Genomic DNA, 22,876 nt, shown 5'->3' on the forward strand with positions numbered 1-22,876 from the left:
GATTCAGTGGCCAAGAGTTGCGTCGCACAGTGAAGAACTTATCTGAAGCAGCAGAGAGGAGCAGCAACTGGCTGTGGTTGAGACGGAAAGATTCTGGCTGGGGACAGGTAAGTAAGCTGGGCTGAGTTGAGTGGGGGACGGAGGGGGGTGATGCTGGGACGCCAGAATCACCGTCGAGCCCTCTTGAGGTGTCGTGGGCTAGTCGACGAAACACTGAGGATGGAAGGTGCCCACTTGAAAACCCCAGAGATGTACCCTACTTAGCTCAATCCAGACGGTTGTCATGCTGATGCGCTGGGGAGGCCGCACTTTGGTTGATCCCCGGAGCCAGCATCGCAGCCGTTGTGTGTGCTGATGCGCCAGGGAGGCAAAATAAGCTGATCCCTGGAGCCAGCATTACACTTCAGCCATTAACACCAGACAGAAGGATATCTACATCATCATATGGAAGGAAACGTAAATGGATGGAGACGCATATGGATCACATTAGTTTACTGTAAAGCTACGTCTTAGTTGGTGCTTATCTTGGCGAGAGCCGAGTTCAAATCAGCATGAAGTTTTAACATCTACTCTCGTGTAATGGAAATCATAATCAAACAAGGTGTGGTAAAGTACATTACAGCTTGTGGATTAACTGCTTGTCCTTCCAAGATACAAATTAAAATGCGTTACATACAGGTGCAACTAGAGAGAAACCTCATTCACCCCTGCAATCCGAAACTCTCAAGAATGTACTGCAAAAAAAAAAGTTTGCCATACAGAAGCACGACAATGTATTCTCATTTTTCAAAGACCTGTTTAACCCTTTATGGTCCACAAGGAACGGAGCGCTTGTGGCAGGAACGTTTTCTTCTTCTTAAAAACACATTTGAGAGCGACTCGAGGGAAACTCACCACTTGGATGACCAGCTCCAACCTGTCAGTAAATGTTAAACCCAGTTTCGCGGCGAAACCTCAATGCGAAAATAACATTTTTATTTATGGGACACGTGTGTCTGTTGTAACCTGAAGGGTTAAGCTAAGAGCATGCAGTTTTTGTTTTAAAATGTCTTTGAGTTATCCTGTCCTGGAAGTAGACACAAAACTGAAACCCTGTTACAAGCATTTAAGGTAGGAGTAGATATCAATGATTATCACTCTCTGTATGAATGCATGGGTAGCCCTGGCTTCACTATAGTGGTGGTGGACTGGGTGAGCTGAGACTGGGTGCAAGGCTCAGATATACTTTATTATTATTTATTTCTTAGCAGATGCCCTTATCCAGGGCGACTTACAATTGTTACAAGATATCACATTATTTTTACATACAATTACCCATTTAAACAGTTGGGTTTTTACTGGAGCAATCTAAGTACCTTGCTCAAGGGTACAGCAGCAGTGTCCTCCACCTGGGATTGAACCCACGACCCTCCGGTCAAGAGTCCAGAGCCCTAACCACTACTCCACACTGCTGCCCCCACTGTATAAACATGGGCTTTCTCCATTACTAGTGGCTCTGCAGCAGCTCTGTGTGCATTGTGTGTGTGATTATTATTCTCACCATTCTCTTATCAAAGCCACCACCCCACATGGCACTCTATCCACAGAAATAAAGAGACACACAAACTTGGGTGATTGGTAAACTTTGTTTATAACAGTCTGTTGGAGAAAATACAATTCTAGGTCTTGAAGTGCAATTCCACAGCTGATTATTATTATTATTATTATTTAAGTGCAACAGTTTCAAGGCTGGGTAAAAGACAACCGCGTTCAGGCAGCAGAAACCCAGCTTCCACCGCAGAGTAGATCAATACAGTCTGACATCCTATCTGAATGAACAGCCTTCGCTCTTCAATCGCGGGAGTCCGATTCCACACTGCCTTGCTTTGGAAGACAACGTTACTGCCCTCGCCTGCTATCGAGGGAGCGGCCCTCGCTGCAGTTTGAAAAGCTGCTGTCCCAGCCTGCATTAGCTTCTCGTCATTTCTAATACTCTTCCACAGTGGGGTGTGTCACTTTCCTGTTAGAACTCCACTGAATTCCATTTCCATACTTGCTTCACACTTATTTATTCATCTCTAAATCCACCCTCGGTCTATCTAATCTATTAAGCTGAGGGGAACACGAAGCCACTTTTTCAGGAACAGTGGCTTGAAACCTGGTTCCAGGAGACCACCGGCAGACCCAGTTTGAGGTTGCTTTATCAAACCCCCAAGTCTCCCCTGGTGTGCCATGCAGTGGCCTGAAATCTAGTCTCCTGAAACCAAGTTCCAAGCCAGAAAGTGGCTTCGTGCCCCCTCAGCTTTAAGAAGGTGTCTACAGCCTGGGCCAATTTGCCAGGAGATGGGCCCTCTAACCAAGCAGGCTGGAGGCAATATACGTCATGTCACAGAATTAATAATGACACACATTCTCTGTGATGTGTCTGTGTTGTGGAGGGGGTGAGAGACTACTGGAACACTAACTGTATCTTCCTGCTGGTTCACTGAAGCTGGTGCAGGCAGGGGAGCACAGGAGCTGCACAGCAACACAGAGAAGAGGCCGGCTCTTTACTCTCGTCTTTACAAAGAGTATCAGAAATGAAAACTCGGCTAAACAATCACAAGGGTGTGAAGGGTTTTTAAAACCTGCAACATCTTTAAAACCGACTAAATTCTACTACGATTGCCTTTGTTATATATGGTGCCCTCAGCACTCTCTCTCTGTATACTGCGTTGGCACATCGGATCGCACATATCCTGCCACATACCCTGTAGGTTTTTAAGCTGCACGAGTCACAGGATGCAAGCTTCTTCATTAAGGAAAAGCCCAACCGCCCCTACTTTGGAGGGAGTGAGGGTAATGTGCTCACTCCCACTGAGGTGTGCTATGGGGGATTGGCTCCTCTATATTGGGAGGACTGGGTCGGAAGGGTGCGATGCTCAAAAGCGGGAACAAACATCCCGCCTCCCAGAAAACACAAAGAATGGATTAAATCGGGATCGCGTTTGCAACTCACCCGACAGAACAAACCTGCAATGCTGTAGCGGTCTTCAATACCCTCAATAAGATATTGTAACGTGTATAATAATGCTTGCATGATCCTCATCATCGTTGGTGTTAAGCAATGAGCCAAAACCTCTGTCTACATGACTTGGTTTCTCACGGCTGTACCAAAGATTAATCTTGAAGACGCTGGGGAAGCAGCCCTGAGAGAAGCTGGCGATCAGAGCCTGGTGTTTGGGAGACTGATCCCAGTGTCAGGGAGAGAAGCAGCTGGGGTGGGCGGGGAGGAAGTGGAGGCAGTGGCTCTCTCTCTGCTTGTGGTTATCTGACGCTCTGAGACATGTGCAGTGGTGTCAGCATCTCCTCAAAGATGGCCCCCTTCACGTTGGAGCCTCTCAGGTTTGCCTCCTGCAGGTCACAGCCAGACAGGTCGCAGTTCTGGGGCAGAGGGAAGGCAAAAACGTATGAGGGTGCAAGACACACACACACACACACACACACAAGGACATTCACGCATCTTTATAGTAAATTAATAGAGTTAGTGCTGAATGTTTGAATATTTTTCAAAATGCCTTTTCTGGCAGGTAAAAATTTGGACGACACACCGAACAGCTTGTGCTGAAGAATGTCTTTACCAGACCCGAGTTAGGAGATATGACGGCTGTATCTCAAAACGGTTTCACAAATATGAGAGCGTGTTCACCCCCCCCCCCCCCCTCGCACCCAGGTCCCGTCCCACCTTCCTCCCGGTCCCTCTCACCTCCAGGTCAGTCCCTGCCAGCGTGGCACCCCGCAGGTTGCAGTTCTTTAGCTTGGCGTTCTTCAGAGTGGCCACTCGCAGGTTGATGCCAGTCATCTGGCTGCCCTCCATGTCCACATTCTTCAGATTGGCGCCTGGGGAGAGACACAGGTTCGGCTCAGTCCCTGCCCAGCACCTTCAACAGGGCAACCCGAGAGAAAAGCTACAGCTGCAGCTGCGGCCACACGATTCTGCATCACCCTACGGAATGAACTACTTTTGCTTCGTGTAAACTTCTGACCACAGCTGTACGTTGGTCCACTCCCACTGCACCTCGGAGTGTCCCCTCACACTGCATCTAGGAGCGCCCCCTCCCACTGCATCTCGGAGCGCCCCCTCCCACTGCATCTCGGAGGGCCCCCTCCCACTGCACCTCGGAGCGCCCCCTCCCACTGCATCTTGGAGCGCCCCCTCCCACTGCATCTCGGAGCGCCCCCTCCCACTGCATCTCAGAGCGCCTCCTCCCACTGCACCTTGGAGTGTCCCCTCACACTGCATCTTGGAGTGCCCCCTCACACTGCATCTCGGAGTGCCCCCTCACACTGGCTCACCTTCCAGGTTGGCCTTGAGCCCCGAGGGGTCCTCGAAGTTGCAGCCCCGGAGAGAAGCGCCCTCTGCATTGGAGCACAGCATCTTCACCCCCTGCAGGTTAGCACCCTGGACAAAGACAGAGAGAGAGTGTGAGAGAGGGAAAGAGAGGAGAGAGGCGCCCTCTGCATTGGAGCACAGCATCTGACAGACAGACAGACAGACAGACAGACTCGCCTCCAGGTTTGCTCCGGACAGGTCCGCTCTCTCCAGGTTGGCGCAGCACAGGTTGGCGTGGGTCAGGTTGCAGCGGCTCAGGTTGGCCATCTTGAAATTGATGTAGCGCAGGTCAAGCCGGGACAGGTCTGCACCGCTGAAATTCAAACCCTGAGAGAGAGAGAGAGAGAGAGAGAGAGAGAGGGAGCAAGGAGAGACAGAGAGAGGGAGGGAGAGGGAGAGAAACAGTGACAGAGAGTGAGACAGAGACAGAGAGAGACAGACAGACACAGACAGAGAGAGAGAGCGAGAGACAGAGAGACACAGAGAGACACAGAGAGGGAGAGAGACACAGACAGAGAAATATTTGTGTATCTTTTTATACAGATTTATTTTCTGTAATCATTTGGTATGATGTTTTAAATTTTATTTTATTTTATTTATTTTTTATTTTGCCATTGCTTTGGCAATGCTTCTGCTATAGTCATGCCTTATCTTTGAATTTGAATTTGAGCCAGAGAGACACACAGAGAGCGGTTAGCAGTGAGGGTAACACAGAGCACTCAGATGAACGCATGCCTCTGCAGCGGGTTTCCTCCTCCCCTACCTGGCAGCGCAGCTCAGACTTGGTGGGCGTGGCCAGCAGGAAGCGCACAAACTCCTTCCGCGAGATGGGGGAGTGGTCTTCCGGAGGCTGGGAATTCTGGGAAGTAACAATGGGAAGAAATCAGAATCCGTGGAAACCAAGAGGGCGAGCTCGCTATATTCACCGGCCTTTCACCTCGGGAGCACTCGGCTTCTCAGGTCTCAACTCAACCCACATTGGACAGAAGACTAATTCACATAAAACACCAGCACATATAATCAATCAATCAATCAATCAATCAATCAATCAATCTCTCTCTGTCTCTCTCTCTCTCTCTCGCTCTCTCTCTCTCTCCGTTAGGCTGCCTTACCTTGATCGCAACCTCCAACTGTTCTGCCAGCTGTTCGATCCCAAAGAACCGTGCCTCTTCCAACACTCCTGGAGAGACACACAATCAGCGCATTTCAATACCACACCAAAGAGCCGTACCGAAGACCAGAGAGAACTCGCTCAGAATTAAAAAAAAATTAAAAGGAAAGAAACAGCACTTCAGTATTTCTGCACTCATCAAACGGGATACAGTTACGCAACACTGGCCTCTTTGTCTCTTTGACTTGCTTCCACGTTTTACTGTGCCGACAAAAGCAAATAAAAGCACATGAATCAGGGTAAAGCGCGGGCACGCTGCCACGCACCCAGCAGGTTGATGCCCTCGTTGACGATCAGCTGCCCGTGCCGCAGGTAGTTGAGGATGGGCTCAAAGTATTCAGGGCTGCGGTCAATCAGGTAAGCTCCCCGGGGGTCTTGCTTGTTCCCCCACAGTTCTGAGGGAGAGAGGAAGCAGGGGAGAGCAGGGGGTGAGAACAGGAGGAGTATCCCTTTGAAGGCTCTGGTTTGTGACAGTGAAGAGGCGACGAGAGACCCACCTCTGTCTTGGAACATGTGGGCCAGCATGCTGTCCGGCTCCTTGTTCACCAAGGTGGTCCTGAGGAAGAGGAAGGAGGGACAGAGTTAGGGGACGGTACTGAACCGACAAGCCACCGCAAGAGCACACAATACGTGAAACTGTATGTAAAGCTGTAAAGTCCAAGCGGAGACTGACAATCTTGTGTTGCTGTCTTTGTTGGCTTTGTGGCTTGTGTAACACAACAGGGCTGGGTGTGACCTGATTAGCGGGAATTCAAAGCCACGCTTCACAGGAGATGCAAGAGAATGACCTGCACTCCTTAATTATCATTACCTTAAGATGACATCATTAACATCTGCTGCCGTTATATAATTAATTGAATTAACCCTAATGTTGCCGAATAGGGGGTGTTAATAGTAATCAAACATGTAATTGTTAGCTCTTTGTGTTAAATGTTTAAGCCGACTTATAAGGAGGCTGTGTGGTCCAGTGGTTAAAGAAAAGGGCTTGTAACCAGGAGGTCCCCGGTTCAAATCCCACCTCAGCCACTGACTCATTGTGTGACCCTGAGCAAGTCACTGAACCTCCTTGTGCTCCGTCTTTCGGGTGAGATGTAATTGTAAGTGACTCTGCAGCTGATGCATAGTTCACACACCTTAGTCTCTGTAAGTCGCCTTGGATAAAGGCGTCTGCTAAATAAACAAATAATAATAATTTCATGTTCAATATTTCTCCACTGTCTTTCTCATCCCAATCAAATGTTGCACACATACAGTCTTATATAACCGATGTTGCAGTAACAGTGGGCTTCTGACGCCTGCTTCTCTATGCTGAATGCAATTACACTCAGCCAGGTGAGACGGTCTGCATCACATTGTTAATGAAGGGTGATCTGTATTACCGCGTGGTTGTGAAGCACCGGCCCCCGATGTTTAGAGTCAGCCAGTCTGTGTTTGCACCCGACGGCTCTTCCGCAGTCTTCACGTCCTCCTGGGGGTCTGTGGAACACAGTGCAGACATCAGCATTACAGGACTCAGCAAGGGCAGAGAGGAGAGGAGACGCTGTGCTTGTATCTAGGGTTCGACGGCTAGGACAAACTGCGGCAGCCTGTTTCAGGGGTGTCCTGCAGACATCGTACTGTACACTCAAGCTACACCAGCAGATGGATTAACAGCTTCTCTTACTCCAGCCTGAGAATGAGTGTGGTGCCCTTCTGATGTGCTGAAGCTACTTCACTCACCTATGAAAGAGTCTCCTTCAGAAACATACAGCACGTCATCATCTCTGAGGGAAGGAAAAGAGGCGTTAGAATGATGAACAGCTCCACAGCTCCAAAAACAGCAGGACTGTCCCTTCCTCGGGCCACGGCTACAAATACAATTTAAGAGCTTCCGGAATCACGGAACAGCGGAACCCCCGTGACCTAAACCCACAGTATAAACCGACGACCCAAGATTGTGACTATAATGCGCCAAGGAACGTGTAGCGAGTTTCATTATCACCAAATACGCACAAACATCAGTGCGCTGTGCTGTAGAAAAAGGTTTCTGATTTTACGTTTTTTAACCACTAAACAAGGAAACCCACCAAAACAAAAACAAAAACTGACAGTTGACCCCATCAACACTGAGAGTGCCCCTTGTTTTGTGATCATCTCCCCCCGTGGATCGTGGTGCAGTTTACTGAGTGTCGTTTCAACAGCGGTACAGGGTGCACTGGGATTCCCAGCGGTGCTCGGATTATATTTCAGCACTTCTCAGATTGCTGCACACAGATCACTGCAAGAGTGCTTTTGGGGAAAGACCCGATCCTTGACTGCATGTCTGTCTCTGGGGATGGGATATGAATGGGCCAACAGGTAACAAAAACGTCATTCTTCAACAGTTCAGCCTTCTGGGGGGTAGGCTGCCCAGTTTGTTTTCCGCTCTCCCTCTCACCTGATGAGGGCGATGTCATCGATGAGCCCCCCTTTCCCGTTGTACAGGGCGGAGGCACGTATTCCCAGTTTGCTGCTGGCAACGGACAGCAAGTCTGCCAGGGTCCCATAGACTGCAACTACCTGGGCAAGAGTGAAGACAGGCAACTTAAAAAAATAAAAACTCATTTTCAAGCTGCAGGGTGTCCAGCAATCATTTCAATGACACCTTTGCAAAGGGCAATTTTTCTGCGAGTGATGAAACCGATTGTAATGGTATGAAACTAGCAGTTCCTTGTCAGGGTTAAATTCTGATCTTTCATTAGCTTTGTAAGTTCTATTTTGAAGGCAAAGGCAAAACATTTTCTATGTACAGATGCACTCCACTTATAACAGATCCTGAGGCAGGTCCCTGCCAAACGACAAGTACAAACATTTCTATAACATCTATCAGTTTACGAAAAACTGTAAAAAGTTTTTAGGGTGGAGAAGTGGTTAGGGCTCTGGACTCTTGACCGGAGGGTCGTAGGTTCTATCCCAGGTGGGGGACACTGCTGCTGTACGCTTGAGCAAGGTACTTTACCTAGATTGCTCCAGTAAAAACCCAACTGTATAAATGGGTAATTGTATGTAAAAAATAATGTGATATCTTGTAGCAATTGCCCTGGATAAGTGTGACTGCTAAGAAATAAATAATAATAATAATAAATTTAATTTCTTTGCTGTTTACTTTTATTCTTCTGTGGTTTTGTCGGCACAGCCGTTGGGCAGTTTTAAAAGGATAACGTATACAATTTGTATTACGATTTTGCAAAAATATAAATTCGTAAAACGGTGCTACTTATTACACTGTACGGCCCGCAGGGGCGGGTTTTGTACAGATAATTAACTCCCGTTAAGCTTTCTTGTATTGTTTGTATGCAAGGTACTTCTGTTCGCTGTTACAGACAGCATTTCGAATTGTGTTTACTACATACTTCATTTAGAAAGCACTGCTTTCCACTGTCCCTTGGAGTCCGTTATATGGAGTGCACCTGTATATAAATCATTTTAAAAAGGTATAAAATCATAAATCTAAACAGATGTATTAAGGTAAAAAACTGTGTGAAGAGATCTGTGAAAGAGCAGGTTTAGACATTTAAAAAAGTCCCCAGAGGTTGAGTTGTGTGGGAATCAGATGGCTGAGTCTGTGGAGCTTCCCAGTCCAGGGGGAGGGCACCATGAGACAGCATGTGCCCCAGGAGGACTGCTGTCTGGGGAGGAGGCTGTCTGCCTGCCTCAGTATGCAGGTCATCTGAAGCATGGGGTTCCCAAACAGGTGGACCACCCTGCCGGCAATCACCACCACTCACTGGGGACCTCAAATACCAAGCACAGCACGCAACACCACAGCAGGCCCTGTACTGCGGGAATGTCCAGCCAGACCAGCTGATATGCAAGGCATTGAGAGAATGTAGATGCTGACCAAGCGATATGCAATGCATGCCACTGAATGCTGCTTCACAGCGACTGCTGTATGTAATGTCATGTAAACACATATTGCTTGCTATACACAGTGTGTTGTAGAAATGCAGTTACCAATCAATTGCTTTATGCAATGTATTGCTGGAATGTTTGTTCAAATAGATTATGTCTTTATATCTTATATATATATATATATATATATATATATATATATATATATATATATATATATATATATATTGGTCGTATTTCTATTCTGCAAGTATGTTTACCTCTTTCTTTTTGTAAATATGTGAAGGTCACATTTTTTTACTGTATTAAATACATATTTTGGGATAATCAATAAACACTAAGGAAGGAAATATCAAAGAAATATGAATACATGACAGTGCATTTTCAGTACAGGAAATACAGTACAGTGAACCCTTTTTAATATCACCTCAAAAGGGCTGAGCAACAAAAATGGTGACAATAAGCAACACAGGAGATATATATCTGTTTTTGGTGCGGGATTATTAATAATAGAAGCCATTCCAATGAATATTAGGCATTCCATTTCTATCAAACGTGATAGGAATGTATTTTCAATATACAGTCTATATTACACTGTACTCGTTCCAATGTTTAACATATGAAAGCTAAACACACACACACAGAAATGTTCTGTATTATACATGGTGCTAGGACCAGACTAGCGTATACTCTGGAAATAGTCAAGAACATAAGACCGTAAGAAAGTTTACAAACGAGAGGAGGCCATTCAGCCCATCTTACTGACTTAAAACCTTCTAACCCGCTTCGGCTGATTTCATTTCATGTCATGCATAAGCGAGGTGAGAAATCACTTACAAACATTTAATAAATATCTATCAAAATTCAAACAACCTTTAATTTCTTCCTTTTTTTCCCCGAGTGGGGGGTATTTTACAAAGTTATTGCAGCTCTGTGCTTTAATTAAAAGCAACATCATTAAAAAGTTAGCGTATAACTTCTCATATTAAATTACACACCCACTTTTAGTTAAATTGCTTTCTATTTGAATACTGAAGGCCTGTATTGCTGCTTTCACAAACAGAAATATTTATTTTTCGACTGTAAGACGCTCCGTGCCGGATGTAGCATTCTCCGAGCTCATTAATTAGTACTGGCATTAATTAATTTACTATTTTCCTGGTTATATATATTTAATTCAATTACCACATCACACCCCAAACTAATTCTTACCTTGCCACTTTTGGAAGTTCCGTTCACGAAAAGCGTTACCCTCCTCATTTTTTTTTTGTATATGTAGCTTATAAATAAAAATAGATTATTTATAAAAAATATAATAAATATCACAACAGCCAAAAAAAATTAAAACTTAACAGAACGACTGAACACAACTAACCTAACGACAGCCTAGCTTACGAGTGCGGTCTGACAGCGGCGCGGAGCCTATCAGATAGCGGCTCAAGAACATCTGGGCTCAGCTCGTCCAATCGGCGGCCGAGTTCCCGGGCCAGAAAAGACACAGAGGCAGCAGGTTTGGTTGGCTGGAATGCAAGCACTCAGTCTCTCATTTCCTCAACGTCATAAGAATGTATTTATTTATTTTGAAGTAGTATATTTTTAGTGAAGCCACGTCTTATTTTAGACAGTAGCAATTCAGACATGAATCAAACTCAAAGTTGCATTCAGGAGGACATATCGTACTGTCTACATAAGGTCAAAAATAGCACTTTATTCAAACATTCCTTTGCAAATGACACGCATGCAATGTTCCTATTTAAAGATGCATTATCTCCCAGTGAATTCCAGCAATGACCTGGTCAAAGCTGGTAGCATCACTAAATATGATCAGCCTTAATTTCAAGTTAGCTATAACATTTTATAAGTAACTTTATTATTAGTTTATTTAGCAGGACTTACAGAGACTAGGGTGTGTGAACTATGCATCAGCTGCAGAGTCACTTACAACTACGTCTCAACCGAAAGACGGAGCACAAGGAGGTGAAGTGACTTGCTCAGGGTCACACAATGAGTCAGTGGCTGAAGTGGGATTTGAACCGGGGACCTCCTGGTTACAAGCCCTTTTCTTTAACCACTGGACCAGACAGCCTTCCTATAACTTTAGCTCAGTTGAGATGAAAACCAGCAGACACAGGGGGTCCCCAGGACCTGGGTTGGGAACCACTGGTATAGACCAGCTAGGTAATCAAATCTTTAAAAACATGCGTGTAGCAGTATCCCCCCCGCGCAGGTCACCAGTTACCAGCAGTTGCTGGAATTCCCTGCTGGGTAAAACTATTTGCAAACGTAGGGGAGCAGCGCTTTTTAAAGCCCTGTGAAAATGAATGCACGGGACAGAGGTCCCCGACCCCCCAGCAAAGGAATCTGGAAAGAAATCAAAGGCAGTCCCTGAAAATAAAAAAAATCCAAAATGATCCTGCGGTGGTTTCTGATTCCCACACACGCGAACGGCTGATCTGTGACGCTGCAGACACCCGTCCTCAGCACGCTCGGAGCCTTCACAGCGACCGCTGCAGTCAAGCAATCAAATGCAAGAGAATATCCTTTCAAAGGGACTGAAGCTGAACTAACAAGAATCGCTGGCTTTGGAGTGGGGGATTAGAGCCAAAGCATTATTATTATTATTTTCTTTACCAAGGCGACTTACAATTGTTACAAGATATCACATTATTTTTTACATATAATTACCCATTTACACAGTTGGGTTTTTATTGGAGCAATCTAGGTAAAGTACCTTGCTCAAGGGTACAGCAGCAGTGTCCCCCACCTGGGATTGAACCCACGACCCTCCGGTCAAGAGTCCAGAGCCCTAACCACTACTCCACAGAAGCATGTCCCAATTGATTCCCCATTATAACGATGCAATCCAGGGTACTTGTAATCGCTCCAAAGGAAATCTGCCTCATCCCATGGGAGGAGGGTTTGGTCAAATCAAATAAACCCTCTGGGCAAAAACACACAGCAGACCGTAGTCATTAATTAATTTATTGTTATAATGAATTTACAAATTTAAAAGTACAAGCAAACGCTTTGATTTATTGTACAATTCAGTCCACTTCTTTTTTTTTTCTTCAAACCACTGATTATACAGGTGATGCAGATCCCTAATGGAAGCAGATGGTATATTCCAATATACACAGGACACACACGCAGGCCATTGGGGCGAATCAATCCTTCAGGGGAGGGGAAGGGGGGGGGGGGGGACTAGAAGGGATAGGCCGGCCATGTAACTTCACGACTGCTACCCCACCCTGCTCACCAACGCTACACCCATCAAAACACATGAGTATTACTTTATTTAAAGGGAGTTATATAACTCCAAGGTCTTATCAACACTGCTAACGTCATCACTGCCCTCCCCTTTCTTGTGCTGTTTTTCCCCCCTTGCAGATTTTTGTTTAAATACAAAACAATAGATTCTGGTTGCTTCCTGGTACCCAGTCACTTCCTGTGCTGTCGGTCAGATTCACTCCAATCTCACCACGTGACCTACAGCACAAGAAGTGACGAGATACAAGGAAGCAGCAGTTTAAAACAATGAGGTAAGAGGATTTTCGGCTAGCTAGCGCTCTTTTCAAACCTTCCTGCTGCAGTATTACACTCAGGCCCGGGGAGAAGCTGATTTCTAGAGGTTAGGAAGCTCTAGTATTCAGGATCAGACTACAGGCTCCATCAGACACCCTCAATGCTTGCCAACACAAGGAGAAAGGTGCGAAACACACACACACACACACACACACACAATACCCTCGCTTAAACTCAGGACTAAAGAAGGGATTGTTTAGGTTTTGGGGAAATCAATACAGTTCAACGTTTGTTGAAATGCTCAAGACTGTTAAAGAAGCAACCATCGCTAGACAGAGTTGTTAAGCCACTTTATTCATTTCATTTTTCTGCTTGCAGACAGCAACGCAAGAAGTACCCTCCAGACTCCTGTAGTTCTTACACCGATATGGGGATTTTTATAAAGCACTTTTGAAGTTAAATCTATGCAGTTCTGCAAACAAGCTTTAAATTGTTATCGTTCACTTTGTATAAATAGGTTACCCTTAACAGACCTGAATCGTTTGAATGTTTAAGTTACGAGTGAAAGGCTTTCCACGAGCGAGATCACACTCATACCACAAATCAAACATCGACAAATAACTATCGTGACGCTGTGTTCTTCCTGCGCTGGGAGGGGAAGGGAGTTTGAGACACGCCCCTTTTCCATTTCAGAACACCCATTCCAAACATTCCGGACGTGATGTCATCGCTTCTGAAAGGGGAGCCCTTGCAAACGGTGCTATTTCCCTCACGCGAATCCTGACACTGCAAGTCCAGTTTATAAACGAGACAGAGTGGGGTCTACTGCACTGAAACAGAACTGAAGAGGGGCCTGTGATGTGCAGCCAGGTTATGACAATCAAACATCTATTTTTAATAAGAAAGGGGTGGGGGGAAGAAGGGAGGGGGTGAAAACAGGTACAGATTTTCTATTTGTTTTGCATTTGAGGAAGTCATTGAATGTTGACCACTTTATAATTACACTCCTGCATGGAGGAGGGGGGGGGGGGGGGGGGAGAGGGGAGCCGGTGCTGCGATGGCACTGTGTCACTGGTAATCTGCTGTGGAAGGGGGGGGGGGGGGGGAAGGACAGGGGGTGAAGAAGGCATGCCGATCTCAATCCCCTCATTTCTCTCTCTCTCGGGGTGCTGGAGCAATCCTAACCCACACTCGGAGGGTCCCGGGAAGCCCCGCTTCCTCCCTCTAAAAGGTCTTCCTGTGTATAGCCCGGGCTCCGTCCTCTTCGTATTCTTTCTTGGAGACCCACATCTTCTTGAAGGTGTCCAGAGAAGCCAGGATGGAGCCCCTGCACACACAGCACAGTCCAATGAGAAACACAGCCAGCACCTTCGAATACTTCCATGTCTATTTTACTTTCTCAAAACGCGGCAGGCTGTAGCTAACTGTAACCTCTGACCCCTACTAAGGGGGAGCACTGAACGGGACGACTAGTTGACCTATTAGACTATCAAATTACTAGATCTTCTATCCCTAACCCCCTAAATGTTTGCATATTTTTCTGCTATTTTTTAATATCAGATTCTAGTGTGGAGTAGTGGTTAGGGCTCTGGACTCTTGACCGGAGGGTCGTGGGTTCAATCCCAGGTGGGGGACACTGCTGCTGTACCCTTGAGCAAGGTACTTTACCTAGATTGCTCCAGTAAAAACTGTATAAATAGGTAAAAATAATGTGTAAAAAATAATGTAATTGTATGTAAAAAAAATAATGTGATATCTTGTAACAATTGTAAGTCACCCTGGAGATGGGCATCTGCTAAGAAATTAATAATTAACACAAACAGACTTGCTAGCAGCAAGACTAGGGGTGTGGGCTGCATAGCCCTCCCTCAAACCCTTATTAAATATAAGATTCCTCTTTAGAAACAGTCAAAGGACTTTAATGAGCAATCTGTCTCACAAGTTCAGTGGTTCCTTAAACATGATTCATTTACTAACAATGCTGAATGGCTGGGTGGAGTACTTGTTCTGTATTTTCCTGAGCGCTGACTGCCACGCCTGGTACACTATTCAGTGTAGTGTCGTCCTGGACAGTACTGAGCCAGAAACTTGTTTTTGAGGGTAAATTGTAGAGAAAATGCCATTGCGCGTTGGTACTAAGTGATTCCTATACACAGCACCTGTGGGACAGACTGCTCATTAAAATCCATTGTATATTTTTAGAGGCGATTATCCATTCAGAGGATACCTGGGTATTTAATAAGGAAGCTATTTTGTTGTATAAAAGAAGGAAAAAGGTTGAGAATGAATAAACGTCTGCGGCATACCCGATCCACGTGGAGTACAATCGCTCCTGAGGCGCGGAGATCTGGAGAAGAAGGGAAAACAAAAAGGAGACAGGAGGAGTGTGAGTGAGGGAACGAGAGGAGCCACTTCCTGTCCGGTCTAGTTAAACCACACGACTTCAGGGCTGCATGCACCACAGCGTTTGTTTACAATTATATATGCAGAAAACGTTAATACAAGTAAAAAAAACATTTTAAAAAATTCTATAATATAATATATTATATAGAATAATAGATATTCTATAAAAATAATTCCATCCAGGGTTTCTGTGACATCATAAACTACGAGAGCGAAGGTGGTTTATAAACTGCCACAGAAACCAGAGATGGAATTGTTTTCCTGTAACTCACTGAAGAGGCCCGTCTGTTATTTTTTATAATCCTCGGATACCCCTGTGATGCTGATATTAAAGAAGACGAGGTTCAGCAGTTACAGTTGGGTTTTTTTCTAAACGTAGTGTTTATGTACAGACGTTCTGTGTGGTTATCCGTTTCTCTGAGATACGAATGTACCAGCTTTACATCTTTTGTTGATCATTAATGAACATTTCTGTACTGTGGGTGTTTGTCGAGTGATTGAAAACTAGACATTTTGGGTTTGAATTGAAAGTGATGGTCATGAGGAGTCGAAGGGGTCAAAGTTCAAGCATATTTTCCTCTAGAAGGAATTATCACTTTTTGACATCACTGCTGTGGTATTATGACTTTTTTTTTTTAAGAATGGCTCAGGATGCAAATATAGCCTTCATCCATATTTTATATACATATATATATATATATACACATACACACACTGTATATACACACACACGCACAGTATTTGAAAATAAAAATGTTTTATGGTTTGCTTGTCTTTATTTGTATTATCTCATTTTTCATGTAAGTACTATATTCATGTTTGTGATGTTAAACAGACGTGCACACATTGTTATTTGACAGATTTTAAAAGCATGAAAAAAAACAGCATGTTCCCCGTGTTAACGAGATGAGGGTTTAGCGTAGCGGGACCCGCGAGTGCATCCTCACCTTTATTTTAACATCTTTGGGTGCCAGCTTCTTCACTTCACTTAACAGCCGATCACCGAAGCCTGGAAGAGAGAGAAGCGGTGAGGAGTGAGATCCACAGAGTCCAGCGGACAGCCCCGGATTCTGAGACCTTTAAAAAACGAGAGCTACGGATCGCTACCACCAAGCTCTGTCACAATCTGATAAGCGCTTCACGAGGCACGAGATTCTGATGCTTACAGTAATGTTGGCTCCACATCAGCTCCTGTCCCGCTGCGCTCTGAAGCAACGTGATCTGATGTCAGACTCCTGTGTGGAGCGTGTTCTGCGGCGCGTACCTTTGAAGAGCGTGGAGCCCCCGGACAGCACGATGTTTGAGAAGAGGGTGCGCCGCAGGTCCAGGTCCGATTTCTGGATGGAGAAGGCCAGCACCTCGTGGATCCCCTCGCTCTCGTCTCCAATCAGGTCCGGACGGAACAACAGCTCCGGAGCCCGGAACCGAGATGGGCCGATCTGAGGGGAGCAGGGATCAGAACTGGAGAACAACACTCGCTCACAGACAGACACACAGACAGACAGACACACTGAAAGCTGGCCTCACACACACACACACACACACACACACACAGACTCACATCGAGAGTGCTGCCGTCCGGTAGAGTATACTGAGCCTTTTCTGTCTCCAGCGTCTCGTCCTTCTGGGGGTTGATCGACAAGTAGCACGCCCTCTGTAGGTGGGGGGGGAGAAGAACAAACGACGCAATTACTCCACGTCCTTGTGAACACATCAACACTGTGGACGGACGAACAACTCTGGGCTGCTTCGTGGAATATTTTTCATGACGCCTGAGCGGCCACGCAGTCTGCTGGTACCTCTTTGATGGTGCGCACCACCTCGAACTCTGCCGAGGTGTGGAAGTCGTAGCCCTCCTTGCGCAGGAGCAGGCGCAGGTAGCGGGACACGTCCCTCCCGGCGATGTCCACGCGCATGATGGAGTGTGGCATGGCGAAGCCCTCGTAGATGGGCACCGCGTGGGTCACGCCGTCGCCCGCGTCCAGCACCACGCCCGTGGTCCGGCCCGTGGCGTACCTGCGCACACAGAAACACTAGTTTGGGTACCGCGAACACATTCGAGTACGGAGAGAACTGGGTAAAGCAGGAGGCAATTAAACACTTCAGCCCAATGAGAAGCCTCATGTGATGTTTTTTGTTCGAAAGATTTTACTGGCAAACATGCTTGATATATTACAATTAGAAGTAGATTGTTGGATACGATAACGTTTACTTGATTTATATTTTTAGAAGCCATTATTAATACAAATACTAAACACATAAGATGCAGTGTGAGCAGTGCAGTGGTGTGGGGTGCAATGCAGTGGTGTGGGGTGCAGTGTGAGCAGTGCAGTGCAGTGGTGTGGAGTGCAGTGGTGTGGTGTGGGGTGCAATGCAGTGCAGTGGGATGCAGTGCAGTGGTGTGGGGTGCAGTGCAGTGGTGTGGGGTGCAGTGCGGTGCAGTGGTGTGCAGTGCAGTGCAGTGGGGTGCAGTGTGAGCAGTGCAGTGGTGTGGCGTGCAGTACAGTGCAGTGGTGTGGGGTGCAGTGCAGTGCAGTGGGGTGCAGTGCAGTGGTGTGGGGTGCAGTACAGTGCAGTGCAGTGGGTGCAGTGCGGTGCAGTGCGGTGCAGTGCACTCACAGGCTCAGCACGGCTTGCATGGAGATGAAGAGCGCCGGCACGTTGAAGGTTTCGAAGAACACCTCGGCCGCGCGCTCGCGGTTCTTACTGGGGTTCAGAGGGGCTTCCGTCAGCAGCACAGGATGCTGGGAAAACAGACAGGGGACACACTCAGCCAATCACAGGGCCAGCCTTCACAAACTTACCAAAGATACAGTCAATACGCTTCAGAACAAACACTGACAGCACAGCGCAGTGCTGAGATGAACATGGGATTTTTACGTTTGAATATTCTTTCAGAATATTTTGAATTAGCAGGAAAACAAAAGTAGATTTCATAGCATTTTTACAGTGAAACTTTTTTTTTTTTATCCTGGAACTAGAATGAAACTTTAGTCTCTAGGGTAGAATGGGTGTGATTTTTTGAATGGGTGTGATTTTTCCCAGCCTCCTCTCACCTCCTCAGAGAAGGTCTGCAGCTGGTCCTTGGAGTAGACGTACTGCCAGATTCGCTCCATGTCGTTCCAGTCCCTCACAATACCGTGCTCCATGGGATAGCGCACTGAGAGCAGCCCCCTGTGCTCCTGCAGCAACACACACACACACGGGTCAGCGTCACCGAGGCAACCACACACACACACACACACACACACGGGTCAGCATCACCGGGGCAACCACACACACACACACACGGGTCAGCTTCACTGGGGAAACCACACACACACACACACGGGTCAGCTTCACTGAGGCAACCACACACACACACACACACACACACACACACACACACACACGGGTCAGCATCACCGAGGCAACCACACACACACACACACACACACACACACACACACACACACGGGTCAGCGTCACCGGGGCAACCACACACACCAGCACACACACACGCACGGGTCAGCATCACCGGGGCAACCACACACACACACACACGGGTCAGCTTCACTGGGGAAACCACACACACACACACACGGGTCAGCATCACCGAGGCAACCACACACACACACGGGTCAGCGTCACCGGGGGAACCACACACACACACACACACACACACACACACACACAGAGATATGAACGAGCGGGAAGAAGAGGAAGAGAGGGGGGGGGACGGACAGAGTTACCTCAGCTTTGGGTCCGATGAAGAGGTCCCCCTCCAGAGCTCCCGCCATCACCCGCACATGTTTGGGACGTCCCACACTGGAATGAAAACAGCAGCGAGCTTAGGAGCAGTTTACTTCAAACAGAGACTGTGCAAGAACATTACAGAGTCTGGCTTCCTGCCAGCGTTCCACTTCCTGCGCTGTAGGTCACGCGATCTCATTGCAGCGCGACCGTTGCAGAAACGAACAGAGAGCACAGCTATCCTGAAACAACAGCCCTTTTTCTATTCTGCACTTGTATTTGAAATATCATTCTATCTAAAAAGCAAAGAACCAAAAGCAACAAGCGCTGCACTAGGCAGTAATGAAAAGAGGTAAGAAACTGATTTGGAGGGTTTGGTTAGCACTCCATTAACAAAGGCGTTTCCGAAGGGGAAACCAGCTGTATCCGCAGCAGAGAGGTCCTTCATACTTACTAGTTTGGGAAGCAGTATTTGGGGATCTGATCTCCTGCAAACCCGGCTTTGACAACCCCAGATCCCTGGAAAAGGGGAGCAAAAGAGGGAAACAAACTGTCAAAAAAAACAAAGGACTGGAAAACAGGAAATTTAGGAGCAAGAAACTGGTATTTCGTGTTTATTAAAGATTTGCAAAATATCCATGCTGTACAGCTGGCACAGTTTTATGTGCATGTTTACTTTTCAAATATTATTTTACAATTTAAACAAATATTCGAGCATTTGTAATAAGCTGGAAGAACAACGTATTCCACTTTACAGTAAAAACAATCTCTCAGGGCATCAAATACCCCGTCCTCCTATAAAAGAAAGGAGAGGACTGCTCTTCAGCAGGGGGACGTGTGTGATGCTCCCACCATCGCTCGCTTCAAATCAACTCTCAAGCTCAATGCTCTAAGCCTGATATCTGTTATCAGCTGCTGTCTAAATTGCTATTTCAGGTTTTTTCACATGATCCTGTATGACACACGCATCCACAGTGTTTAGAATTCACATCCTAGCCTTGTATTTAATGAGCTGTGCCTGTATTTAATGGATTTGCATTGTTTTGTACTGTTTGTATTGAATGTACTAGCCCTCTATCTCACTGTATTTAATGTATTATGCATAGTTTAATGTATTATGCATTATGCGTAGTTTTCAAACCCAAGCGCGTCGCTGACCCAGAACGCAGGCATTACAGGGTTAAGGACGAGATACACAGAGCCCTGCTCTGTCTGTCTGCGTGGTTTGCATTGCATTTCAACACAGTATCTGACTGTGTGCAGTACTCCTGTTGGGCACAGTCATGGGACACAACCCCAGGCTGAAGAAGGGATGAGTGTTCAAATCCACTGCAGGGGTGGGAGCAAGGCTCCCAGTGTGCAGCCCTTTGAACCACCGCAGGGCTGCAACACAGACACACTCCTTCCCTTCAATCCCAAGCCAGATAGCTGGATAATCAGGGGTTCAAACAGAAACAATCGGGCAGGTCTCATATGCAGAACGGCCCCTTTTCTCTAAATATTCAAATGCTTACCGGAATAGTATATTTTTCTTTATGGACGCCTTTTAAAAACTAGTCTATTTTCACCAGACAGGCAGAAATGCAGCCTGCTTCTAAGTGGGTGTTGTGTGAGTATTTACCAAAGCATTTTAACAAGACCTGGTCTAACTTCATAACGAAAGAAAATCGTGTTCAACTCCGACACAATTAAAATATGACTCCGCGGTCACGTGTGCGTGAGGCTTCAGCAGACTTTGTTGACAGTCCCGTTGGTTTGCACACAAACTGTCTTTAAATTCTAGCGGTGTGTTAATATCTTAGACCCCGTTATATTATTGTGATACAGACAGGGAACAGAAGGACTGTTAAACACATCATCAATCTGAGGGCTTGAGCAGAGCTATACATCAAAAACCTATTTTAAAAAATCTGTGTTTGTAAAAACGAACATCCCAAAACGGTACACGTCGACTTGGCCCGCAGAATATTTTTTATAAGGCTGGGTGGAGTCTTTTTAAAGACAGTACAGTCTTCCGCAAATTAATTACACCTTAAAAAAAAAACAAGTAAAGTAAATGTTTGATATCACTCATGTATATAACGTCTAATGTAAACAGCAGACGCAGAGGGGAAGTTGAGAGAGCGCACGAATTACCGTGCAGGTACCCAATTAAAAAATCAAAATACTGCGTTTCCCAATTTAGAAAGACCTGACGTTGCATTTAAATTATGAAATGCGTTAATTTATCTGATTAATAAGATGATAAACCCGACACTACAGCAACTGGAATAATAATATTCAGATTGTTTTGTATAAATAACCGACAATGCCTCGGCATTAAATATTACACACAGTAACCAAATCAGACCTCCTAGTATTGTCAGCACGACTGCTAGAAATAGTATAAATAATATTTTTTCGACACTGTGCTCGAAACTTGTGAATGTAACGAAGACAAAAGACATTATTAGGTGTAGCAAAATAAAATCCATCCCTCCCAGTCTAAGGGCTGCGGGAGATTTTATTTTTTATCAATAAATCACATACTTACATTATCAATCACAACGGGCTGGTTGGCTATGATGTCATACGACTCCATGGCTACCTGTGTTTTCAGTGCAAACCGCAATCTGTTGTTTTATTTTTGCAATAATCTCCTTTTTTCTAGAGATATATATTAAAAAAGCTCTGTCACTTTAAGGCTCGCCGCCAGTTTGCAGTTTGCTCTACCTCAACCTAACCCGCCACCAGAGCGGCGACACGCCAGGACCGGCAGCAGCGCCGACCAATAGAAGCGGCTGGTTGGTGTTGGTTTCGTTGAAGGGGCGGGATTTCAGGGAGCAGGCGGTCTCCGAACCAATGAAAGAAGTGAGTGGGCGGGGGGTGTTGAGCAGCGAGGTGGGTTGCAGGGTAGTGTTATGATGTCATCGGGTGATGACCGGACTTCAGGTCCAGCGCTAGCAGGCTTGGTCCTCTAGAGGCGCTCAAGAGCTTGGGGTCGCACCTGGGCTGCTTTTGAACCGAGATGTGCATTTCTTTTGATTGCTTTTTAAGCCACCAAATATGTGCACATTTTTTTTTTTCATTTGTGAACAATTAATACAATTCCAGACCTCTTACGCAGAATTGTAATGATGTAACTATCACTATTATCTGCTGTATTATTGAATTGTGGTTTGTCACACTTGTACTTTGCTTGAACAAAAGTTATTGTATTTCTTGCTCTTATTGTATTACTTGTATTGTAACACTTGAAATGTATTTGCTTACGATTGTAAGTCGCCCTGGATAAGGGCGTCTGCTAAGAAATAAATAATAATAATAATAATAATAATAATAATAATAATAATAATAATAATAATAATAATAATAATAATAATAATAATAATAATAATAATAATAATAATAATAATAATTGCAGCACACATGTTGCTATTGCAGTGTGGAGTAGTGGTGAGGGCACTGGACTCTTGACCGGAGGGTCGTGGGTTCAATCCCAGGTGGGGGACACTGCTGCTGTACCCTTGAGCAAGGTACTTTACACCTAGATTGCTCCAGTAAAAACCCAACTGTATAAATGGGCAATTGTATGTAAAAAAAATAATGTGATATCTGTATAATGTGTATAATGTGAGATCTTGTAACAATTGTAAGTCGCCCTGGATAAGGGCGTCTGCTAAGAAATTAATAATAATCTTCTTGTTTATTCAATCAGACTGTATTTAAATTTGACCACAAATATTTTTTTGACCTCTGTGACACTTAGGGATTGCATGCAGGCATGAATTCTGTTTTGATTTTACATTCTATTTTTTTATTTTAATATTTTGTGTTTTTTTTCTCTC

General features: G+C 45.6%; 2 protein-coding genes across 3 annotated transcripts; both read right to left on the reverse strand.

Moving 5' to 3' along the window:
* Positions 1-1,611: 1,611 nt before the first annotated feature.
* On the reverse strand, positions 1,612-10,793 carry LOC117397832 (BTB/POZ domain-containing protein KCTD9). Of its 2 annotated transcripts, XM_059008558.1 has the most exons (12): positions 10,605-10,793; positions 7,939-8,060; positions 7,242-7,285; positions 6,902-6,998; positions 6,020-6,078; positions 5,789-5,917; positions 5,464-5,531; positions 5,115-5,210; positions 4,529-4,678; positions 4,315-4,420; positions 3,725-3,858; positions 1,612-3,402 (listed from the first exon to the last, which is right to left on the reverse strand). In XM_059008558.1, the coding sequence occupies exons 1-12, from the start codon at positions 10,650-10,652 to the stop codon at positions 3,286-3,288; spliced, it is 1,170 nt and encodes a 389-aa protein (XP_058864541.1). In that variant the 5' UTR covers positions 10,653-10,793; the 3' UTR covers positions 1,612-3,285. The 2 variants fall into 2 exon arrangements, with proteins under 2 accessions (XP_058864541.1, XP_058864540.1); XM_059008557.1 differs by having other exon boundaries at positions 5,789-6,078.
* Positions 10,794-12,360: 1,567 nt separating this feature from the next.
* On the reverse strand, positions 12,361-21,779 carry LOC117397964 (beta-centractin). Its single transcript, XM_059008591.1, has 11 exons — positions 21,583-21,779; positions 19,504-19,568; positions 19,049-19,124; positions 18,374-18,499; positions 17,937-18,061; positions 17,117-17,333; positions 16,879-16,971; positions 16,582-16,756; positions 16,265-16,326; positions 15,221-15,261; positions 12,361-14,241 (listed from the first exon to the last, which is right to left on the reverse strand). Exons 1-11 carry the CDS (start codon positions 21,628-21,630, stop codon positions 14,139-14,141), a joined length of 1,131 nt encoding a protein of 376 aa, XP_058864574.1. The 5' UTR covers positions 21,631-21,779; the 3' UTR covers positions 12,361-14,138.
* Between the last annotated feature and the right edge of the window lie 1,097 nt (positions 21,780-22,876).

This window comes from Acipenser ruthenus, chromosome 37, assembly GCF_902713425.1.
Source record: "Acipenser ruthenus chromosome 37, fAciRut3.2 maternal haplotype, whole genome shotgun sequence".
Lineage (NCBI taxonomy): Eukaryota > Metazoa > Chordata > Actinopteri > Acipenseriformes > Acipenseridae > Acipenser > Acipenser ruthenus.